The sequence below is a fragment of the Bufo bufo genome, chromosome 6, assembly GCF_905171765.1.
Source record: "Bufo bufo chromosome 6, aBufBuf1.1, whole genome shotgun sequence".
Taxonomy (NCBI): Eukaryota; Metazoa; Chordata; class Amphibia; order Anura; family Bufonidae; genus Bufo; species Bufo bufo.
This window is the reverse complement of record NC_053394.1, coordinates 125,952,639-125,976,555: the sequence shown is the minus strand read 5'-3', so window position 1 is coordinate 125,976,555 and position 23,917 is coordinate 125,952,639. Positions and strand designations below refer to the sequence as shown.

Genomic DNA, 23,917 nt, shown 5'->3' with positions numbered 1-23,917 from the left:
CCCACAAGGCTGCGTGACTCTGCAGCTGGACCTCACGAGCTTTACCACTCCCACTAATCAGAATTCTGCCTCCTGCCACTCATACTCCTCATCAGTATTCCTCCCCTAAAACCGCCTTTTTCTAAGCCAGCTGAATCCCTCCCTGCTTCCATGTATCTGCTCTGTTCTAGCATTGCATAAAGACAATACTGGCAGGGAGCGATCGGACTAGCATATAGGGACATGGGAGGCATGGTTAGCACCCATACTGTAGCACATCCCATTCATTGTAAATGACCATGGGAGCATGCACTATTCTAAATAGCATAGTTTGCTGCCTCCGATACAACCTCCTTCTACTTCAAATAACGCTCCTCTATGGCCGATGATGTCATCGGCAGAGAGGGGCATTCCTTAGTGAGGCGAGTTCCCTCCTCCAAATACTGCCTCCTTCTTCCCAGACTAACACCCTCTGTGCCCGATGATGTCACAGAGGGGCGTGGTTTAACTCTGACATTTCCCTCCTGTCAGCCTCCTTGCTAGATCCAGAAGGCCCCTGTGTGCTGGTTACATCACCTGGCTCCTTGCTAAGCGGAAGAAGAGGCTTAGCACACCAGTAAAGAACTCGGTACGTCACTTGCTGGGCAAAAAATAACTCACTTCCGGTCCTTGATTGCAGCATGAGGAATGTGGGCATCAAAGGCAAAGCAATGAAGGTAAAAGACACATGGATGTATGCTATTAGGGAAATGTATCCTATTAACAAATAATCACCAAACCTGGACAATCTCTTTAAGGCACCTTCCGCTATGGGAGGATGCCTGAGCAATAGGTGTTTTAGGTTGCTGAATTCCTGATAGGTGTGTCTTGTTGTCTGCCAATGTACCGACTTCTACCTGTTTACCCTAATTTGGCCCTTTGCTATTTAACCTGATCTGTGCCTGTTAACTGGATTGAACCTGTGCTGACCTTGGACCTGTTACCTTATTGCGCGTACTCCATCAGCTCTGACCTCGGCTTGTCTCTGACTACAATTCTACCTGAGCCCTCAGTGCGCTGCATCAGTGTCTCTGACCCCTGTGGGTCAGCTATTATTCATACGCAGACAATTCAGGAGGTATTGGCCTGTGGGCTCCCCTGCAATAAAGTTCATATACTTATATAGGGGTTAAAGTGTGATTACTAGGGACTGCCAGGATAATGTCCTTAGGTTTAGCCCTAAGCGAAATATGTTGGTTAATGCAGTGGTTCCACTGCTGAACTAATTCACTTGGTACAATATTATAAGACTCATATCCTTAATACTTGTCTACATATATTAAAAGAATTGTATGGGACTTAAATATTGATGACCTTTACTGAAGATAGGTTATTAGTATCTGATTGTGGTGACATGAACCTGGTCATGAAAAACAAAGAGGGATACGCTGGAAAAAGTAGGAGGAGAAAGGGTGCACAGAGTGACGTGGACCCACCATCAGTGCACTTAGCTTCTCACTTGCATATGAATAAGGGCTCTTTCACACTTGCGTTATTGTCTTCCGGCATAGAGTTCCGTCGTCGGGGCTCTATGCCGGAAGAATCCTGATCAGTTTTATCCTAATGCATTCTGAATGGAGAGTAATCCGTTCAGGATGCATCAGGATGTCTTCAATTCCGGAACGGAACGTTTGTTGGCCGGAGAAAATACCGCAGCATGCTGCGCTTTTTGCTCCGGCCAAAAAGCCCGGAACACTTGCCGCAAGGCCGGATCCGGAATTAATGCCCATTGGAAGGCATTGATCCGGATCCGGCCTTAAGCTAAACGTCGTTTCGGCGCATTGCCGGAGCCGACATTTAGCTTTTTCTGAATGGTTACCATGGCTGCCGGGACGCTAAAGTCCTGACAGCCATGGTAAAGTGTAGCGGGGAGCGGGGGAGCAGCATACTTACCGTCCGTGCGGCTCCCCGGGCGCTCCAGAGTGACGTCAGGGCGCCCCAAGCGCATGGATCACGTGATCGCATGGATCACGTCATATGGGTGCCATAGTAACACTGAAAGCATTTGGAAGACGGTTCCGTCTTCAAATGCTTTCAGTACACTTGCGTTTTTCCGGATCCGGCGGGCACCTCCGGCAACGGAAGTGCATGCCGGATCCCAACAACGCAAGTGTGAAAGAGGCCTAACAAGTATTTTTTTGCATAATGAAGCAACAGATCGCTAAGTGAAAGGTATTACCTTCAGCTCAGCTAACCCTTTAAAGCATTGTGCTTGGTTTAACAGCATATTTCCTAGCGGAAGATTTCCTTTCAACACTTCTTCCTGTGAATTATCTCAGTGGACAATAACAGGGCAAGAGCATAAAAAGTCATACACCAAGTCTACCTACATTGGATGCAATTCTTTCCTTCCTTCTTTTTTCTTTGATCGTAGTGGTGAGTCTGGAGAGAGATCATTGACAATCATCCCTTTGATACTTGAAAACTTATATAGTTTCTGTGACTTTAAGGACTTGTATGTATAAGGCTACTTTCACATCTGCATTTTCCTTTCTGGTTTAGAGATCCGGCAGAGTATCTCAAAACCAGAGGAAAACACATCCGTTTAAATGAATACAGCCGGCTGCATCTGTTCAGAACTGATCCGATTGTATTATATCGAAAATGAACATGCCGGATGTGGCATCAAATACCGTTGTAAGTCAATGGGCGCTGGATCCGTTTTCTTTGTGTCTGAAAAAAATGTATCTGGCATAAAAAAACATGTAAGTCAGACACAAAACCCCCCCCAAAAAAAACGGCATGTTCAGTTTCCGAGGGTTTTGTGTCCGGCATGGGAACGCAACAAAATGGAACGGAATGCATTCTGGTGCACTCTATTCCGGTTTGTTCAGTTTTGTTCCTATTAACAATGAATGGGGACAAAACTGAAGCGTTTTCCTCCGGTTTTGAGATCCTCTGCCGGATCTCAATACTGGAAAGAAAAACACAGATGTGAGTAGCCTAATCCTCTTTATCTTTCTCTCTGGTGAAATTATAAATTGTAAGGGTGATTGGACTGTCTTTATTATGTTTTGGATCCAGCACAAGAACATGAAAAGGCAGTAAATTGTAATGAAAACTCTCCAAAAGTGCAAATAAAAACTTCAGTAATGGGTGCAGTTACTCTTAAAAAGCAAATGAAAGCTCCAATGTGCCCTATTTGCCAATAAAGTGCCCCCCACTTTTCAATAAGCTTTCGAGTTCAGCTGGAAGCAATGAATGGACTCATCTGACATTTTGAGACTAGTGTCTGTATGTTTGCCTAGCATAACAATATTATATAAGCACTACCTCTTGGTATTTTACAGGGATCTGTGACTTATTGATACTTCATGGACCTGATGCAAGCGAGTGGTGCCAATATCTTGTCAGCCTCTTTGGAACAAATCATCATGTCCAACATCTTGATGTTGAATCTTACAAACTCTGTGAGGATATCCCTATACCAAAGAAAAGCATGAAGACATTTCGGACCTGTAGATGTATTCTCTTTCTTCTTTCTGGAGATATAGAGAACACTTTAGACAATTCAGAGGTTTTGGAAAGCCTAAGGAAAGTTTTAAGGCCACCAAATAAAGTGATTGTCTTATTTTGTGGGGTAATAGACAAAGACGATTTTGCTATTTTTTTTCAAGACTCTTCAAAATGGAAGACTATGTCCTGTGAAGATGACCCTGAATTGTACATTACCACTGTTATGGACACCATCTCAGAAGGTATGTACCATTCTGGTTTATACATGGAGGTTGTGATACTTTATGTAAAAATGTACTAAACTATCTCACATTGTGACACAGGCCTGTCTATTGTTCAAGTTTTTATGCTAAGCATGTTTTTAAAGCTTTTTTGGTGATTATTTCTTAATTTCCATGACCTGTTCGATATTTCAAATCATCCTGAAATCTTTAAGTTTTCATTATGGCCACTAAGCCTAATAATAAGCTGACATATCCTGTTCTGCAGAGATCACATTTCAGCAGTCATCTCCATCAGGCAGGATTACAATGAAAGATAATACCTCTGTACAGATAACACATGATTTATCATTCACAATAGGTGATGATCACAGCTTATCTACTCCTCCTCCTTGCACAATGACCTCTAGAAAACTATCCCATAGAAGTGAACGAACACCTCCAGACTACAGGTTCTTATGGTTCATGTGATTGCAGTAAAGCATATCTCTGAATGTGGCTGACCCTCTAATAAATAGAATAAAAAAATCTACCATCAGGAAATAAAACAGATTACAGAAAAAGAATAATTAGCAGTATCTAGTTTTAAAAGGAGTTATCTGCTTTTCTTATATTGATGACCTACCCTCAGGATAGGTAATCAATATCAGATCGGCAGGGGATGGCTTGCAGCACCCCTACCAATCAACTGTTCTATTCAAGTGAATAGGAAGGAGCCCCCTCATTGAAGTGAATGGGATGGCATAGTTGTAATTACACCTGCTTACCCCTGCAGTTGCAACGGCGAACAGGGACACAGTGAAGAGAAGACAGCGCATGTACAAGCGCTGCTTTCTCTTCAAATGGCTGATTGGCAGGGGATTGGTGTATCTTTAAGTCTAACACTTCTGTCCTGAGATGTTACTCCACTTTATACACCACCAACCCTTTACTGAAATAAGATTGTGACAATTTTTGCAACTTTTTAAGTTGCAGTTGATAAATCTGACTTAAAGGGGTTGTTGGAGATTTTAGGAACTGTAGACTGAAAATAAAACCAAACAAAAGAAAATAATTCTCTAAAAACATATTAAAGAATTTGCCTAGAATTAGAAAACACATGGCTGCTTTCTTCCAAAAATAGTACCACACCTGTCCATGGTTATATCTGGTATTGCAGCTCAGCTCTATTGAGCTGCAGGACCACATACAGCCTGTGGACAGTAGTAGTGCCCTATGTAAAAAAAAATAAAAAATCCCGAAAATTGTTTTTTGGCCCAACAAATAAATCATTTAGGGCTGCTAAACCACCATGTATACAAAAATCGCAAAAAAAAAAGTGGCTGGTCATTAAGGCCTGGTCATTACATGGTTAAAAATGTTAAAAATGTTTTTATATTGTTTATATAATTTTACATTATTTATAAATGTTATATTATTATTCATATGCTGAGAGAATAAGGTCTGTAAGAGAAGTTGTACGGCCTTAGGGTTTGGGCCGGTAACTTTAAAGTGACCTATTGTTTAAATCATGTTTTTATGTTTAACATATTTTAAAGAATATTTGATTATATTATTTATAATTTTCCATTTCAATATCTGTATTTAAACTAAAACCATAAAATCCTGCAGTTTCTCCACTGGCCACCAAGCCTACTAATAGGCACCACGTCGTGGTCTGTAAAGCTCACTTTACTTTTCTTAATGCTTTCTAAATGCTGTTAAAGGAAATGTGTCGATTATAAAATGATCGATTGTTTAAATAAAGTTAAATCATGTTTTTATGGTTAACACATTTTTTAAGAATTTTTTGTGATGTTGTTTTCAGTTTTCCATGCCAATATCTATAAACAAAAACCATAAAATCCTGCAGTTTTCCCACTGACCACTAAGAATAATAATAAGCACTGCGACATGTAACGCCAACTGTCTGTAAATTGATTTTTTGGGAGCTGGAGCAGGTTGTGAAGGTTATTGTGAATGTAACCGTCATCAATTTACAGTTCACAGTAAGAGTGGCTTCACATGCAACAGATTTTTGCGACTGAAAATCAGTTCCGTTCATTCGAAAGGGGCTTTAAAAAATCCATGCTTTCAAATATCCATACAGATATTGAGATGGAAAATTATAAATAATATAATCAAATATTCTCCATAACAACTCCATTCAGATGAATGGAAGTAATTTTCTGCAACAAAATCTACTGCGTGTGAAAACGCCCTAAGGGAATGTTCGCAAGGTGGCTTTGTAAGAGGAATTTTGGAGCCGAGAGCTGTGCTGAAATTTAGCCGAAAACCTGCCAATGGCCGTGTCCTTTCTGCCTTCTATACATCTCAATGGGAGGCAGCGCTGAGGCGACATGCCCCTTCTTGGCGTGGCCACTCCTTTAAGCCGCCGCTCCACGATCCTCAGCGCTGCCTCCCATTGAGATTGTCCGCCCCAAAATTCTGCTAAAAAAGCCATCGTGTGAACCTTCTCTAAACACTGTCAATGCGTTCACATCAGTTCTCAGCTATAGACAGATGTCGCTTTATAGTTTATGATGTTTTTCCAATGTGTAAAAATGCATGTAATATACAGTATGTAAAAAATATTGGCTGCCAATGGTGGGTGAAGATTTTGATCTTCTTGTAACTTTCAGTTCACTTATAACATACTGATGGGTGGACACTACAATTGGGAACAATACAATTGGGAAGTGCAACTTCTTGAAACTGAGCAGTAATTTTGGAGTCTGTTCATTTACATATGTGCTCTCCTTATGACTCATGGCACTCAATATACACACAAGACTTGACTACATCATGCAGCTGAGTCAATAATACTGCCTTAAAACAGTATCGTCCTTGTCTTAATTCTGAGGGTAAGACCACGCGATCAAGTTTCCTGATTCAGTTTTGGAAGCCAAAACCAGGAGTGAATTTAAAAAAGAGAAGTGGTATCTGTCCTTTATGCTTTCTCTCCTTTTATGATCCACTCCTGATTCTAGTTTCCAAAAACTGCATCAGGAAACCTGACCATGTGGTCGTACCCTTATACTATTTGCAAACAGTAAATCATAAGCATTCATGGTCCATAATCAAACCATACAGCTTAAAAGAATATTGCAGGCTCCTGAGAATAGGTCATTAATATCCAATCAGTGAGAACCTGATTCTCTGCATCCCCACAATCAGCCGTTCACTGTAGCCTCCAGTGCTGGTACTTGCCCTTGAATGGAACAGAAAGCACAGTTTTGGGTTACTGCAGCTCAGCTACCATTGAGATGAATGGAAGCTAAGCTGCAGTAACCTGGTACCGCCACTACACTTTGAATAGAGCTGTGCTTCCTGTTCCTTTCAAAGTGCTGGTACCAGCACTGGAGGCTACAATGAACGGCTGAACGGGGGGAGGCAGGGTAGTTGGACCCTCACCGATTGGATATTAATGACCTAAGGAAAGGCCATTAAAGGGGTAATCGAAGACAAAAGTTTTTTTTAGCAGACCCATTCAAAGTGACTGGACCTGTGGTGGATTCAGAGAGAGCTATGAAAATGCTGGGGTTCCATCATGACCACTCTGTGTCGTCATATTCTAAAAATACTTTTTAAATGTTACAAAATAAAAAGTGCCACTAAAATGTTTGTAAAGAGAGAGCTATGATATACTATATTATATATATAATACTTGAAACTCATGGGGGTACGTTTACTATCACAAATATGCCAGAATTCTGATTAAAACTGAGCTCCAATTTTGGCAAAGAAGCACTTTTTTTCTTCAGCCGGCGAGGGGAGGGAAAAAGGTGTGTATAATAATGGTGGTGGGGCTTGGCTTTAGATGCACCCAAATTGAGACAAAATTCAGAAGCATGAATCTGACACAAAGTAAAACCCAGGGGGAGATTTATTATGAGGAGTATTTTTAAATTAGATATTGGAGGAGTCTGAATTGCCGAACTTTGTGCCTAATGTATCAAATGTCGTACTACATTTGCTAAACTGTTATGTGATTATATTGTGAAGACTCGGTGGGCAGTGTGAAAACGGCAAAATTTCCATTATTGGGATTTTGGGGGGTGGGGGACAAATATCAGACCCCTTCATGATCTGATATTTATCTCCTGTCCTGTGGATAGATGATAAATCATTTTCTTGGGATACCTACTGTAATCTTATGTTGGATTTGAGCATGCTGGATACTTTTGTTCTCAAGGGAGATAAATTTCCCCCAGAGTTGTCTGATTGTGGCTTGTTCTCTTCTCCCTATTAAGAAGACATGCAAGTTTGGCAGTGCTGAGTATGCATGTGTATGGGAGGGGTCGAAAAGAATAGTTCAGGTCAGGAGAAAGCTATCTGAGGTGTCAGGAGACAAATATCTAAAATGTCCTCTGATGACAAATACTCTGTGTCAAGAGTCTACTGGTGATTATAAGACAATGCAAAGCTGGAAATGGATCCAGCATAAGGGAGATATACAATACAAGTCTCTCCTTTATATTTCTTGTTCCATGCCAATCCACCTATGGCTTTGATGCAAAAAGTGCCATAAAAAGCTGTGTGTGACCAAACCCGTAAAGTGGAACTGTACTTTCAAAAATCTTTTGAAAGTTCTCATAGTGAACGAAGAGATAGAAGCATTCAGACAAAGTGCTGTCTCTTCTTGCTACCAAAGGTGGACTGTAGAGGGTCTCATTGACTTTCTACTGAGCCCATGTTTAGCAGCGCCTCTAACTTCTTGATTTAGCACTATCACTATGACATATAAAAACGCTCGTTCATCGGGTAATAGATCGTTGGTGAGATCACCTAAATCAGGGATGCCCAATCTGCGGCCCTCCGGCTGTTGCAAAACTACAACTCTGAGCATGCCGGGACAGCCTACAGCTATTAGCCTACAGCAAGGCATGATGGGAATTGTAGTTTTACAACAGCTGGAGGGCTGCAGGTTGAGCATCCCTGATCTAAATCATCCTTTGCCGGCAGCAGATCGTGCCATCTAAACAACACTGAGGCCGGCAAACAATGATTCTGCATGGGGACAAGGGCTGGCAGGGACATAGCTATAGGGGGTGCAGAGATAGCAGTCGCTACCGGGCCCAGGAGCCTGAGGGGTCCCAAAGACCCTTGTGCCACATAAGAAGACACCGGTATTATAGAAAGTGCATGCAGGTCAAGTTACACCACTGGCTGGAGGCAAGGAGTTAGGTCAAGAATTTGGCATGGGGGGTGCCATTTCAATTTTTGCCTCAGGCAGCACGAAGACTATGTGTTCCCCTGCCCCTGGTCACAAAGCACTGAGGGAAGGAGGGGGGGAGCCAAGCTGAACTCTTGCACTAGGGCCCATAAGCCTTTAGCTACGCCCTTGAGGGATAACATTAGTGACCACTCCTCCCCATGCTGTGGAGGTGTCACTGCATGTAAATGCAGTGGTCTCCTTCACTGAGTAGATAGTAATAATCTAATCATAGTAAAAATATGATTATTTCAAACATTCAACATTCAAGTAATTCCTGGTCATCGTGTTCTGTGAATGTGGCAATCATTTATATATCTGATTAGATATAGCCCTTCATTTTTACCTGTTTTTTATGTTTTGTTTTACTTGGTTATATCATTATTAGACCAAGTAAAACATGTTTTTATGATGCCCAATGTACTAATATTTATATGTTGTAATGTCTATGTTCTTACAAATAATTTTGGTAATAGGTCTTGATTTTATAGCAATTTTAGGTTACATACTGTGGTTTACATATGTTAAGCCAGGGTACCTCAAGATATTTGAGGACTATGGTACCATGCTTAGAATTCTCATGTAACCTGTCACATACACACTATCCAAGCACATGGCAGGGGCACGATTGAATACTTTAATTTATCTTCACTCACTAATCAATCTTACACTGACTTTCCACTCAAGCTGAAAACGTAGCATAAATCACACCCAAAACACAGCCAATCCCAAATACATGCAGCCACCATCCTTCATTACAGATAACATAATGCCTCTCCGCTAACACACAAGCACACAAAAAAAATGTAAACATGTAAATGCTAAAAGACCAAGGTCAGAGCAGGAAGGTCCCCTAAATAATGGTAAAGGGGGGATATTCCCTGAAGATAAGCAAACGGCAGAGTTACTAAATTATTATTTTTTTAGCTCTGTATATACAAAGGAAGATAAAGGAGCTGATATCAGTGGTACCAGGGATGTTAGTACATCCAGAAATATACTTAACTGGCTAACTGTAGATATAGTCCAAGCTAAGTTAAATAAGATAAATGTGAACAAGGCTCTGGGTCCAGATGAATTACACCCAAGAGTTCTTAAAGAGCTCAGTTCAGTTATTTCTGTGCTCCTGTTTATAATTTTTAAAGAATCTCTAGGGACTGGTAGAGTGCCAAGTGACTGGTGCAAGTCAAATGTGGTGCCCATATTTAAAAAGGGATCTACATGTAGGTCCTCCACAGGTAATTAGAGACCAGTAAGTTTAACTTCTGTTGATGGAAAAATGTTTGAAGGACTCTTAAGGGACTATATACAAAAGTATGCCACCGTTAATATCATAAGTAATAACCAGCATGGGTTTACCAAGGTCAGAAGTTGTGAGACTTACCTGATTTGTTTTTATAAGAAGGTGAATAGAAGCATGGACAGAGGGGCAGCTGTGGCTGTAGTGTTTCTGGTTTTTGCAAAGGCTTTTGATACTGTCCCTCATAGATGTTTAATAGGTAAAATAAGGTCTATAGGCTTGGAAAGTATAGTTTGTAATTGGATTGAAAAGTTGTGGTCAATGATTCTTATTCAGAATGGTCCCAGGTTATAAGTGATTTACCCCAAGGTTCAGTGCTGGGTCCTCTATTATTTAATTTATTTATTAATGATATTGAGGACGGGATTAATAGCACCATTTCTATTTTTGCAGATGACACCAAGCTATGTAGTACTGTGCACTCTAAGGAAGATGTCCAAAAACTACAAGCTGACTTGGACGCTCTGAGTGATTGGGCATCAACTCGGCAAATGAGGTTCAATGTTGATAAATGTAAAGTTCTGCCTCTTGGTAGTAATAATCTCTGTGCTTCATATGTCCTAGGGCAGTGATGGCGAACCTTTTATAGACCGAGTGCCCAAACTGCAACATAAACCCACTTATTTATTGCAAAGTGCCAACACAGCAATTTACCTTGAATACTACAGTCCAATATAGATATCTTCCATGTAATTTATCATTTATTTACAATATCCTGCCTACATTCAGTGCGCTGCCTGTGCTGTTCATAGTGCGCCCTGCGCTGCTGAATGGTAGGAAAAGTCTAAGGCATATTGGTACATCATAGACTTTTTCCAGGGTGTGGGTGCCCACAGAGAGGGCTCTGAGTGCCGCCTCTGGCACCCGTGCCATAGGTTCGCCATCACTGTCCTAGGGGATGTAACACTGTGGGAGTCACTTATAGAGAATGATTTGGGTGTACTTGTAGATCATAGATTAAATAACAGCATACAATGTCAATCAGCTGCTTCTAAGGCTACCAAGATACTGTCATGTATTAAGTGAGGCACGGACTCGCGGGACAGGGGTGTAATACCACCACTTTACAAATCGTTGGTGCGGCCTTATCTGGAATATGCAGTTCAGTTCTGGGCACCAGTCCATAGAAAGGATGCACTGCAGCTGGAAAAAGTACAGAGGAGAGTGACTAAACTGAGGCATGGAGGGTCTTAGTAATGAAGAAAGATTAAAGAATTGCATTTTTTTAGTCTTGAGAAGAGACAAAAAATGTTGTAAAAAGCTGTTCCATGCAAAATGCCCTCAAAAGATAAGAGATTACTGCCTCTGACTGGAGAAGAAAAAGTTCAGTCTCCAGAAGCGTCAAAGCTTCTTTACTGTAAGAACTGTGAATTTGTGGAATAGTCTACCTCCGGACATGGTCACAGCAGGAACGGTGGGCAGTTTTAAAAAGGGCTTAGATGAATTCTTAAAAGTAAATGACATTAATGCTTATGAAAATGTGTAGAAATCTGAGTCTGATCTCCTTTCTGGGATCCACTTCCCCATCCACCCCTTGGTTGAACTTGATGGACTTATGTCTTTTTGCAACCGTATTAATTATGTAACTATGTAACACATAGGCACATTCTGCTCTTAGGTATCAAACAGGATAGACACTATAAAAGGCTATGGATTCTTACAGCATACAAGAACTAAACCTATCAAAGATTTAAGCTTTATTACAAAAAGGTGCAGTACTTACAAAATACAAAAAGAGACAAAATAAAGAAATGACATACAAAATAAGCAAAACAGTTATAAATGGGAGAATGTTAACAGGAAACCTGAACACAAGTCTTTCTGTTTTCTTGACCTTGACATTTAAAGGAGCAATGGATTCACATTTAGTTTTAGCTTCCCTCCAAATGTAAACGCTGTATTGTTCCAAACATGTTTCATACCTTCATCCCTTGTTTCAGAAGCAACCATTGATTTAGTAGGAAAAAGCATGGATTATCACCTTTTATTATAATAGTTAATTGTCCTATAACACCTATAGAAGTTAGGGGATGTTTAGCTTAGACAAATAGTTGCCAATTTGTCTGACCTTTGACGCCTTGACAAACCAGGCCTACATGTGACATCTCGAACTTTGTATTGGTCAGGAAACAAACCCCCTCAGCTCAGGCCTCATGGTCCAGCACACACACACAAAGGCTTAATGCCATTCTCCAGAATTTAACTATGTTGTGGCCAGTGACATACAGAAATACCACCATTTAATTACATCATATCTAAGTGCTCATCTCTTTGCATCAATGTCTTGCAGATTCTGGATGTGGCTCTGTCAGTGATACAGACCCTGAAAGTGGTAAAAATCAGTCGGCTGTGCCTATGACTACTGGAAACCTATTGACTGTACAGCCAGAACGGATACGCTGTGGGGTTTGTACAATTACTTTTGTTATATTTGTGGATTTTGGAATAAAAAAAGCAAGTTATTTATTACAGATTCTATCTGAACAATGTATCATTTGCGCTTTGACAGTTTCCTGATATTGATTTAATAATTAATCAGCAGGGAACTAAGGCCTCTTTCACACTTGCGTTGTTGGGATCCGGCGTGCACTTCCGTTGCCGGAGGTGCCCGCCGGATCCGGAAAAACGCAAGTGTACTGAAAGCATTTGAAGACGGAACCGTCTTCCAAATGCTTTCAGTGTTACTATGGCACCCAGGACGCTATTAAGGTCCTGGTTGCCATAGTAGTAGTGGGGAGCGGGGGAGCGGTATACTTACAGTCCGTGCGGCTCCCGGGGCGCTCCAGAATGACGTCAGAGCGCCCCATGCGCATGGATGACGTGATCCATGTGATCACATGATCCATGCGCTTGGGGCTCCCTGACGTCACTCTGAAGCGCCCGGGGAGCCGCACGGACTGTAAGTATACTGCTCCCCCGCTCCCCACTACACTTTACCATGGCTGCCAGGACTTTAGCATCCCGGCAGCCATGGTAACCATTCAGAAAAAGCTAAATGTCGGCTCCGGCAATGCGCCGAAACGACGTTTAGCTTAAGGCCGGATCCGGATCAATGCCTTCCAATGGGCATTAATTCCGGATCCGGCCTTGCGGCAAGTGTTCCGGATTTTTGGCCGAAGCAAAAAGCGCAGCATGCTGCGGTATTTTCTCCGGCCAAAAAACGTTCCGTTCCGGAACTGAAGACATCCTGATGCATCCTGAACGGATTTCTCTCCATTCAGAATGCATTAGGATAATCCTGATCAGGATTCTTCCGGCATAGAGCCCCGACGACGGAACTCTATGCCGGAAGACAAGAACGCAGGTGTGAAAGAGCCCTAAGATACAAAAAGACTGAATCAAATTTTATTATAAAACAGAACAAAGCATACTTCTTCTGATTGATTACATATTACTTTTCTTTTCCCTTATGGTCTTGATATTTGTGCATTACAGGTGAATACACAATTATACCTAATTTTTAAGTGCAAACTGGACTGTCGGATTAAAAATGAGGTTCTTTTTGCCCCTAAGAATGGTTTATCTGCACGGGTACCTGCAACTTTGCAAAATGAATACATGTTATCAGTGGATGCTCCAGGTAAGACTTAGTCCCGTTTATAAATTAACTTTTATCAATGTGTAATGAATGTCCCCTGGACCTTTGTAAAGTGCTTGAAAAGAGAAGAAAAAAGTCACATTGCAGTTCTTTGTATTGACCACACATATATTCAAAGTAGGGCTAGGCAATTAATCAAATTAATTTGATTAATTTGTCTTTGATGCCTCTTATGATTCTGCTAAAATTGAATTTTGCCGCCCCGCCGTCGCCTCCTCCTCATATGCCCGCCTTGTTTCTGAATAAAGATTAGTGTTGAGCACGAATATTCGAATTACGAATTTTAATCGCGAATATCGGCACTTCGAGAATTCGCGAATATAGTGCTATATATTCGTTTTTCGAATATTCGTCATTTTTTCCATCTGAACACATGATTCCTCCATGCTTCTTGCTTGTGGGCCAATGAGTCATTGGCCCTCAAGCAACTTAAGTAGGGAGGAATCATGACTTCAGATGGAAAAAAATGACGAATATTCTAAAATACGAATATATAGCACTATTTTGAATATAGTGCTATATATTAGTTTTTTAGAATATTCGTCATTTTTTTCCATCTAAAGTTATGATTCCTCCCTGCTTAAGTTGCTTGTTGCTTGTTGCTTAACGAATATTCTAAAAACGAATATATAGCACTATATTCTATAGTGCTATATATTCGTTTTTGACCGACGTCTGTATTGATCGTGTAATATTCGCATATTACACGATCATTACCTTGCCGATTTTTGAGTAAAAAAAAAGAATGTAGAATATAATGAATATTCGAATTCGCGAATATTCGACGAATATTCTACAAAATATTCGCAAAATATTGCAAATTCGAATATGACCCCTGACGCTCATCACTAATAAAGATTAGTGAAGAGACTGCCGGGGAGGGAGAGCAGGGGCTGGAGAGGAGGCACAGACAGAAGGTGGGAGAGACTGCAGCAGCAAGGTGAGGGGAGAGACAGACAGGAAGCGTTGCAGGGGGACACACAGCCCTCGGGGCAATCCACTTGGAGACTGCCAGTGACAGCTCCGGCTGCGTTGTCTCACACATCGCAACTGAGGTAATGCCACCGGCTGAGGAGTAGGGTTGTCATTCCTGGAATGCTGGGCTTGGCCTGGGAGACAGGTGAGTGCTGCCGTGCCTAGAGCTGGGAGCGCAGGTATGGGAACATGTTCGCATCACTCCCCTGACACTGCGGCAGGTGGTCTGGGATGACCCGCGCTCCATTTTATTATTGAGAGACAACCCCGGCAGGTGGACACCCCCTTTGTAGCTCCTCCCCCTGTGGCCACTGCAGGGCTTCCCCATAAAAATGACTGTCTCTCAGGCCATAGTGTATGTGATAAGAGCACTGGAGGGCCACTCCTCTTTATTTGCCCTCTGCCAGCCTTTCTGCGCCTGGTATTTTGCTGAGGACCAGGTGACCCACAAGTGTGACTCCATATTGGTGTAACCAGGTCATTTGGTTCTGATGCCCAGGCTTGCCTATAATAGAAAGCTTTTTTCTTTGCATAAGGGTCATATTGTCAGATTGTAGGAGCACATTAAAACCTAGAGGCCTTACCATAATTTTAAGTGGGAGGGGTTCCACTTATTAAACTCCCCGACTGCTGAGAAAATTGGGTCCCGTGTTTTATCCACTGGCATTACTAAGAGTAGAAGCTGTCTATGGCTTTAACTGAGCGTTTCTCTACTGTATATCCACCACTACCTCCATTTCCTCTCTAGAGTGGCAAACATGAGGTCAGGCTCATCTAGATGGTACCTCTGCCCATCTCCCCTTATACTCTATGGCAAACAAGGGACTGGACTGCTGAGGCAGTATTTTGTGCTGCACTGTGGTATTTGGCTCTGCTGGGGTGGTATTTTGTGCTGCACTGTGGTATTTGGTTCTGCTGGGGGCTGTACTTTGTGCTGCACTATGTTATTGCTGCCCCCGCCTACTCCTGTTGTCTCTGCCTACTTTTGTTCCCCTGCTTCTGTCAGTTTGGATCTACAACTTTTAGGATTTTCCTAGGGCCACTTTAAGTTCCCAGTCCGCTCCTATTTCCATTCAGTATATAATATCTGGTGCCAGAAGCTTCCAGGAAACAGCTGATTGGTGGGAGTACCCAGTGTATGACCACATCAATCTGATATTGATGACCCATCCCGAGTACTGAAAAAACCCTTTACTTTTGGTTGGTGTAAACAATGACCTGTCAAGAAATGCAGGTGACCAGCACATGTTGGTGGCCTGCACTGTACTGTCTTGGTATTTTTTTTTTTTCAGTTTAATTACCAAAAATAAGAAAATGGAGATTTAAATAAAAAATAATCCATAGGGTTGAAAAAAAATGGAGATTTTATTTTTTGGTAAAATCGCCCAGCCTTAACTTAAAGGCTATGGACACCTTCGGGGGATTTTTTTTTAAAAATGATTGCATTTTACTCATTTTGGGCTAAATTTTTTTTTTTCAATTAGTCTTTATTAAAAATGTTCAGCTGTTTCTGTGATACAGAATTTACTGGTAAGAATTGAGCTATAATGAGTGTTTATGAGGTTATGAGATCAAAGATAAGAGCTACACAGGAGCCGTCAGATGACAAGTTTCAGAGAAAACAGAAAGTGACAGCTTGCAAATAGATTTATTTTTAATCCTTGTAGCTCAGAAACGGCTGAATATTTTTAATAAAGGCCAATTAAAAAAAAAAAATTTTAGCCCAAAATCAGTAAAATGCAATCATAAACAAATGCTCCTGAAGGTGTACATAGCCTTTAAACATGTAAATGAGATCACTGCCCTTTTTCCAAGCTGAAGACCCTTGATTTTTCAAGCCACCCAGCTGTTTGTGAATGAGTACAAGCACAAGGTGACTTGTAGCAATGAGTTCTGTTCTAGCACTTGTGACTTGCATCACTGATACTAAGGCCAATGTTTGGCTACAGAGACCATAGGACCAAGCCACTTCCTTTCCAGCAGGGACTAGAAATGGCCGGGAAACAGGGCAGCAGTGTGTAAAAACCAGGAATGCGGACAGGTGAGTGGATTATTATTATTTTTTAAATTTGGACTAAGATTCTGACCATTAGGGTTATCAGCGCCAAATTCTTTAAGCTGGCCATGCACATTAGAAAGCTTGGGAAAAAGTAGAACTGTCACGCAACTCAGGCAGGGGCTTATCTAAAGGATTGGGCAGTGGAATTCCAACTACATGACCCTTATTTACCACCACAATATCTTATGTTCATGGAAAATCCGGAGCCTACCATACATATTAAATGGTTGCTCGGTCCTGCCAAATGTATTTATCTGATGTGTATGGCCATCTACAGAGCTACTTTCACAAGCAATGCATTGTCTTTCAGTGCCAATGAAATCCTGCAACAAATATGGTAGACATGAACCTCGTTCAAAACTGTTACCCTTCTGACTATGGGAGCACATGAGAAAAAAAACCTAAAATAAAAATATTTATAATAAAATAACCATCATTGTTACATTGTGCTATCATATTATAAAATGAACAAAATGTGATTATTTTCTCGGTGACCACATGTGGAATTTCTGAATTTTTTATATTTTTAATGATTTTTTATTTATTTTTTTACTTCTAGTCATACAGTACCGAAAATGTTATCAAGCTTGGATAACTTTGTGTGTACTTTTAGATAATAAACAGAAAACATAATATTGCACGAGAAAAATCATAGTAGTGTGTTGCATACCTTAACCAGTAAATTTGTAGTGACCCTCCCTCCTGCCGATAATTGACAGGTCATCTCCCTAATATTGTGGGTAGAGAGAAAGGTGTCAGTCATCGGCAGGAGGGCGGGGTGGGCAGAGCTATCCCCACAACTTAGAAATGTGAGTACTTCATTCACATAGCAGGATTCTAGCACCGCAGCGCTGTAAAGGTCCATTTCTTAAAAATTACTTACACACATAACAGAGGCAGAGTGCCTGTCACAACATCAAGGAGACAAGTATAAAGGTAGAGGCAGACCCCTTTAAACATTTGAAGACGACACTTTTGTAGGCCCTTGAGAAAGGATATTTTTGAAGACACTTGTCTGCAGCAAAGTATTAACAGGAAGAGGAAACTGTGGTGATAGGTTGTTAACACAGAATATCTCCAAGCTTAAACATTTGGCATGCTTATAAACTGATAAAGGTATAAATGTAGAGGTTTTTTTTTCAATTTTCTTGAGACTTTACAACCATTCAAAATCTTTTTTGTCTTTCACTATTTAAACAAGTTTGAGATTATGTTTAGTTTAATCTGAAATTGAACTTTTTTTCCAATACAGAATACAGTATGGTATAATAGACGCTGGTAACAAATGGGTGAATGAAATTGACTTTGCCTCCACATATCACTGTGTGCCAAGTGATGCTCATTTTATTTGTCTGACTTTATAATACATTATTTAGTCTGGACCCACTTCACATTGATTCCTAAAAATTTTTGCTATCCATATCTTGTGTAAGACACCATTTTAAAAAAAAAAAGAAAACTGTTTTTCATTCCTGTTAGACCCTTTCTATTAGATAGCAGATGTTACTTCACACTGTGTTTGCAGTGCATGTTAGAGGTACACGGAGGATCTCCAGCTGTATACCAGATGTATACCTCTGATGGATGCCACTGTATATGTCATCCTTCATCCATAGGCTTCTATGTTAAAGGGCATATACTACATGGTATACATCTTTTACTAGATGCCTCTCTATGGACTAGCATAATCAACTCCACTATTCCACTTTTTAAGTTCTTCTCGACATCCCCTATACATTGGTCTTTAAAGATGGCACACACTCAGCTTCTCTTTTACACAGAAGCCACTTGCTGGCAATGTCTCAGAAAACATACATTAACCCTTCAGATTACATGGTCAATTGTAACCAAGGCATCTGAGCAGTCATTTACCAGGAGTGATTGCTGGGGACCTAATGCCTCCCCTTCCTGTAACGACAGAGTGGAAGCCATTCAGTTGTTATGGCAAAGTAAAGTTGCTATTAAGCCCTGCCTTTGACAGCCAATTTCCCATAGATTACAATGGTAAACCATTGCAGTTTAGGGTTTAAACAATCCAACAATTGCTTGTTCAAGTCCTCTAGGGGGAGCTAAAAAAAAGTTTATAAAAAGTTTAACAATAAAAAAAAAAAATTCTAATTAAAATCACTACCTTTCCCCAAATTACATATAAAAATAAACAATACAAAATAAACATCTTTGGTATTGCTGCAAGTAAAAGTGTCCAATCTATTAAAATAGAATTGAACCTATACAGTAAACTCCGTTACAGAAAAAAAACAAAATGGCCAAATTGCCCTTTTTTTTGGTCACTTCGCCTCCAAAATGCAAAGTGATCAAAAAGTCCTCCATACACCATGGTATCTATAAAAACTACAGATCACCCCCCCCCCTCCCCCCACCAAAAAAAAAAAAAGGCATCACACAGCTCCTTAGACAGAGATATATTTGAAAAAAGTTATGTGTGTCACAATATGGCAATGCAGAGAGTTTTCAGAGTTTATTTTTTTAAATGTATTTAAACATGATAAAAAGGTAAGAAATTTGGTATTGACCTGAGAAAAAAAGGTAACGTCATTATTACTGACTAGAATGTTGTAAAAACAAAACAATGGCATAATTGCATTTTTTTCCAATTCCACACCATTAGTAATTTTTTCCAGCTTCCCAATACATCATATGGAATATTAAATGGTGCCATTAGAAAGTACAACTTTTCCTGTAAAAAAAGGCATCATGCATCTATGTGAACTGAAAAATAATATCTGATAATATCCAGATGCAAGATCAACGGTAATAAGTCCATACTGACGATTCGTATTACAGACGTTTACCAGCAGCTTGTGTGAAACAGGCCGTACCGTATGCTTGTTACATTTATAGGATATCCCACAGTTTTTATATTTATTTGGAATGAATTCTGTATTTATGTTCCTGATCTTTAATAAATATACTATTGTTCTTCATAGATCTCCCATCTGGATTGGTATTTTTGAAAGTTTTTTCTGGAGATCTATTACTATGTGAAGCCAAAATATCGTACTTCACCGACATGGAAGAAATTTGTAATTTACTGGACAGTGCAACTAATCCCATTGAATTTATGTGTCAGGTGAGAAAATAATTGATTAAATGCATTATCAAAATGATTGTGTTAGGTGTAGCTCACTTTCATACTGCCATGGTGTATACAAGGGGTGTTCAATAAGTTATCTGCCTGAATATGAAAACAAATTTTTCTGAGAATATTGAACTTACTACTTTTCAATGTAATCCTCCTCGACTTCAACACACTTATTCCACTTCGCCTCAGAATAGGAGACTTCTTGCTGCTGCAGGAACCCTGTTATCACCTCTCTGGGTTTTCTCAAATTCTCTTGGCTAAATTGCTGGCGACTAGTTTCTTGCTCAGGCGTCAACATTTGTGGCACCCACCAGGAACTGACCTTTGACATCAAAACATCATGAATGACACTGGAAATTGTGCCAACTGAAATGCCTAATTCATGAGCTATAACACTGACTTTGACCCGACGAGCTTCCAAAATCATTGCCTCCACTTTATGGCACATTTCCTCTGAAGATGCTTCGACAGGTCACCCTGAACGAGGTTATCTTCAATTGATTTCCAACACCATTTTAACTGCTTAGCCTAAAACTTTACTTGGTATTAGGAACGTGCTTTATCACCTTAAACAGCAATCATCCTTTCATGGATTTCTTCAGGCTTCTTTTCGTCCTTTGTAAGGAATTTAATCACGGAACAAAGCTCCAAATCCTTCTCTTTCTTTGTATTCCCGCACTGTACAGCACTTGTCATCCTGTCACTTCCAGTGCTTTCCTCAGACTGATTTGCTACTGTGTGGGTGGTCCAGACTTGTCTCAACCTGCACAGACAAGCTCAGCTCTCTAACGCTGACAGAACATGCTGGGGTAGATAACTTATTGAACACCCCTCGTATACTTGAAACATGTATGCAGTTTTTTGTCACATATTTTCATCAGCAATTTCTGTAACTATTTTGTAATCATTTTTTTTTAGAACCCCTGCCATAAATATTCCAGGCTTTAAACACGCCATTGTAAATGTACTGTACGGATTTATAGTTCCTGTTTCCTGTTTCTGCACTCTAGCAGTCGGGTCCCTATCTGCCTCTGTCACTTTGTAACCACATTTGTCTTCTCACTTGCAGTCTACCTAGTCAGAAATGAACACTATATAGCGAATAGAGGAAGTGGCTGCATCCCTGCCTAGACCTATTAGTGTAAATTTGCAAATTAAAAGAATAAACAACTGTAAATGAAAACACCATAAACACCAATAAGAAAAGTAAAAAAGCAAAGTATTTATGTTAAAAATAATTAAACTACAACCCTGTGTTGCAAAAAAGGGCACAAACATTATTTTGCTAGTACAGTAAAAAGTTATGGTTATTAAACTTTTATGATCGCTAAAAAGTGCCTGGTCATTCATTAATGAGTTAAGAAAAATGCTGCGTTCAATCCACGATTGCGCAAATCACTGGAAAAAAATTACATAAAAATAGTGTCATGTATTGTAAATACACCCTCATTCAGACAAATTGTTGTCAAATGATTATGTAATACTAGTTCCGTAAGACCATGGGTGCTATGGGCATTGCGGCCATAATATAGATATTAACCTGATGACCAAGTGCTGTACATATATGATGCCTTGTGCTGATCTTTAATCTGGAGTGCAGTACAAGTACAGCGCAGGATTAAATCTCCTGCTCTTGCAGCTGAGCAGGTCGGGTCTACAGACACCCGGTGACCCCGAGGGGAAAACAGGACCACTCAATGTGCTATGTTGTGAATAAAGGAAGTAACTACACCATGATTGCAGGTTGTCTCAGGCACAGCAGAGCTGCTGGATCTTAGCAGACCCAAATTAGCTCTGCATGTATAAAATGCCCTAATTACAGCTGCTCCTGCAGCTGAGCAGGTCAGATACACAACTGTCACAGACAGCCAGGGACCCCGAGGAGAAAGCAGGACCACTCAATGAGTGATATGTTGTGAATAGAGGAAGTAACTATGCTATGATTGCTGGTTGTCTCAGAGACATCAGAGTTGCTAGATCTTAGCAGACCCAGATTAGCTCTGCATGTGTAAAAAGCTCTTCTCTTCTCTTAAATAAAATGTAAAAAATATAATAAAATACAAATAAGAGAAAAAAAAAAATATCCACACCCCAAAAGAAACTGTAGCTTTAGTCACCATGTTCACTCAAAAATATACATATTACATATCAAGATGCCCAACACAAAATTCGGAAACCCATTTTAATAATTCATTTTGGTATGAATTTACATATATAAAGAATAATTTTTTTTGCACAATTTTCCCTAAGACTAAATAAAAAATATCTAAAAGACACATTAAAAGAGCCTTAAAAACAATTTAAAAAAATGCACTAATAAAGAGCCCTATGTGTCACACAAAAAATCTAGTTACAATTATTTTGGCAGTCCAACAAATAAAAAAGTTAGGGACCTTAAACAACGATTTGCGCTAAATCACCAAAATTGTCTGGGTTTTAAGACCTTTTCAGGCGGACACACAATATTTTCCATTGTCTTTTTAACAGCATTGAAATCTTTTGCTTAAATAATATTTGCACCATAATATATTTTACAGGCATTTAAAATTATGCCATATGACAGAGATGTTCTTGACAAGACATTGACAGAATCACTAAAGAACAACATTCCTGCAAGTGGCCTTCACCTCTTTGGAATTAACCAAATAGAAGAAGAGAACATTAGTGCAAGTGAGTAAACTTTTATCTTCTGTGTTAGTCTCTTTATTATAATGCATGCCATGTCTAGATATTCTGACACCACCAACATTACATAGGACCAGCTCACCCCAGCACCTGATCTAGATATGGAGTATTGTGCAATGTTTAGGGGTATGTATACACCATGGGGGGAAATTTATCATAGACCAGCATTTTACGCCCCTCCCTACCACCACCACGCTCTTTTCGGGAAAGTGGTGAGGGAGGCAGAGAAATACAGTGTTTGTGACTGTATGCCAGAAAACTGACATAGTAACATAGTAACATAGTTTATAAGGCCGAAAAAAGACATTTGTCCATCCAGTTCGGCCTGTTATTCTGCAAGTTGATCCAGGGGAAGGCAAAAAATACCCCCTGTGAGGTAGAAGCCAATTTTCCCCACTTAAGGGGAAAAAAATTCCTTCCTGACTCCCAATCAGGCAATCAGAACAACTCCCTGGATCAACGACCCCTCTCTAGTAGCTATAGCCTGTAATATTATTACACTCTAGAAATACATCCAGGCCCCTCTTGAACTCTTTTAGTGAACTCACCATCACCACCTCCTCAGGCAGAGAGTTCCATAGTTTCACTGCTCTTACCATAAAGAATCCTCTTCTATGTTTGTGCACAAACCTTCTTTTCTCCAGACGCAGAGGATGTCCCCTCGTCAGAGTTACAGTCCTGGGGATAAATAGATGGTATTAGATAGTTATTAGATCTCAGTCGTCTTTTTTTAAAGTGAATAAACCTAAGTTTGATAATCTTTCAGGGTACTGTACTACACCCATTCCAGTTATTACTTTAGTTGCCCTCCTCTGAACCCTCTCCAGCTGTCACGGATGGTGTACAGGAAACAAGACAATGCAATATAATCAATGACTCACTGGATCCACAACTAAGGAACAAAAGGGAGACCCCTGCATGAGACCTGCCACTCTCCCTTACTGCTCAGCCTATGCGAACACCCCAAAGGTGGATGGGCGCATATCCACGTACCTCGGCTATCTAATACCTGAAGACCCTACAATAGTGAGGGGACACGACCACCGGCTCCCTACACTAGACACGGAGGGAGTCAGGGTCTCCTGAAATCCAGCAGACAGAAAATCACAAATAAAGGAACAGCACTTATCTTGCAGAGGACTGGGAAATAGGAACAGCATGCACACACACTCCAGGAAGTTGTATAAGCCGCACACTACTGCATTATGGGGAGGAACTTAAAGGGAAGCAATCAGTCCAATTGCATGACAGCTGAGATAGACTAACGAGATGAGGAACTGAAACCAAAACAAAGAAACTCAAGGAGGA

General features: G+C 40.4%; 1 protein-coding gene across 4 annotated transcripts in view; it reads left to right on the top strand.

The window, feature by feature from the left end:
- Positions 1-23,917, top strand: part of PIK3AP1 (phosphoinositide-3-kinase adaptor protein 1) — a 130,289-nt gene that overhangs the window by 32,977 nt on the left and 73,395 nt on the right. For 3 of the 4 annotated variants that reach the window (XM_040437484.1, XM_040437485.1, XM_040437483.1), the window contains exons 2-6: positions 3,309-3,716; positions 12,480-12,595; positions 13,625-13,769; positions 19,770-19,912; positions 22,462-22,594. In XM_040437484.1, the coding sequence (XP_040293418.1) occupies positions 3,309-3,716; positions 12,480-12,595; positions 13,625-13,769; positions 19,770-19,912; positions 22,462-22,594 (945 nt within the window). Of the gene's footprint in view, positions 1-3,308; positions 3,717-10,659; positions 10,703-12,479; positions 12,596-13,624; positions 13,770-19,769; positions 19,913-22,461; positions 22,595-23,917 lie in introns of those variants that run through there. The other variant, XM_040437486.1, reaches the window with a different exon arrangement.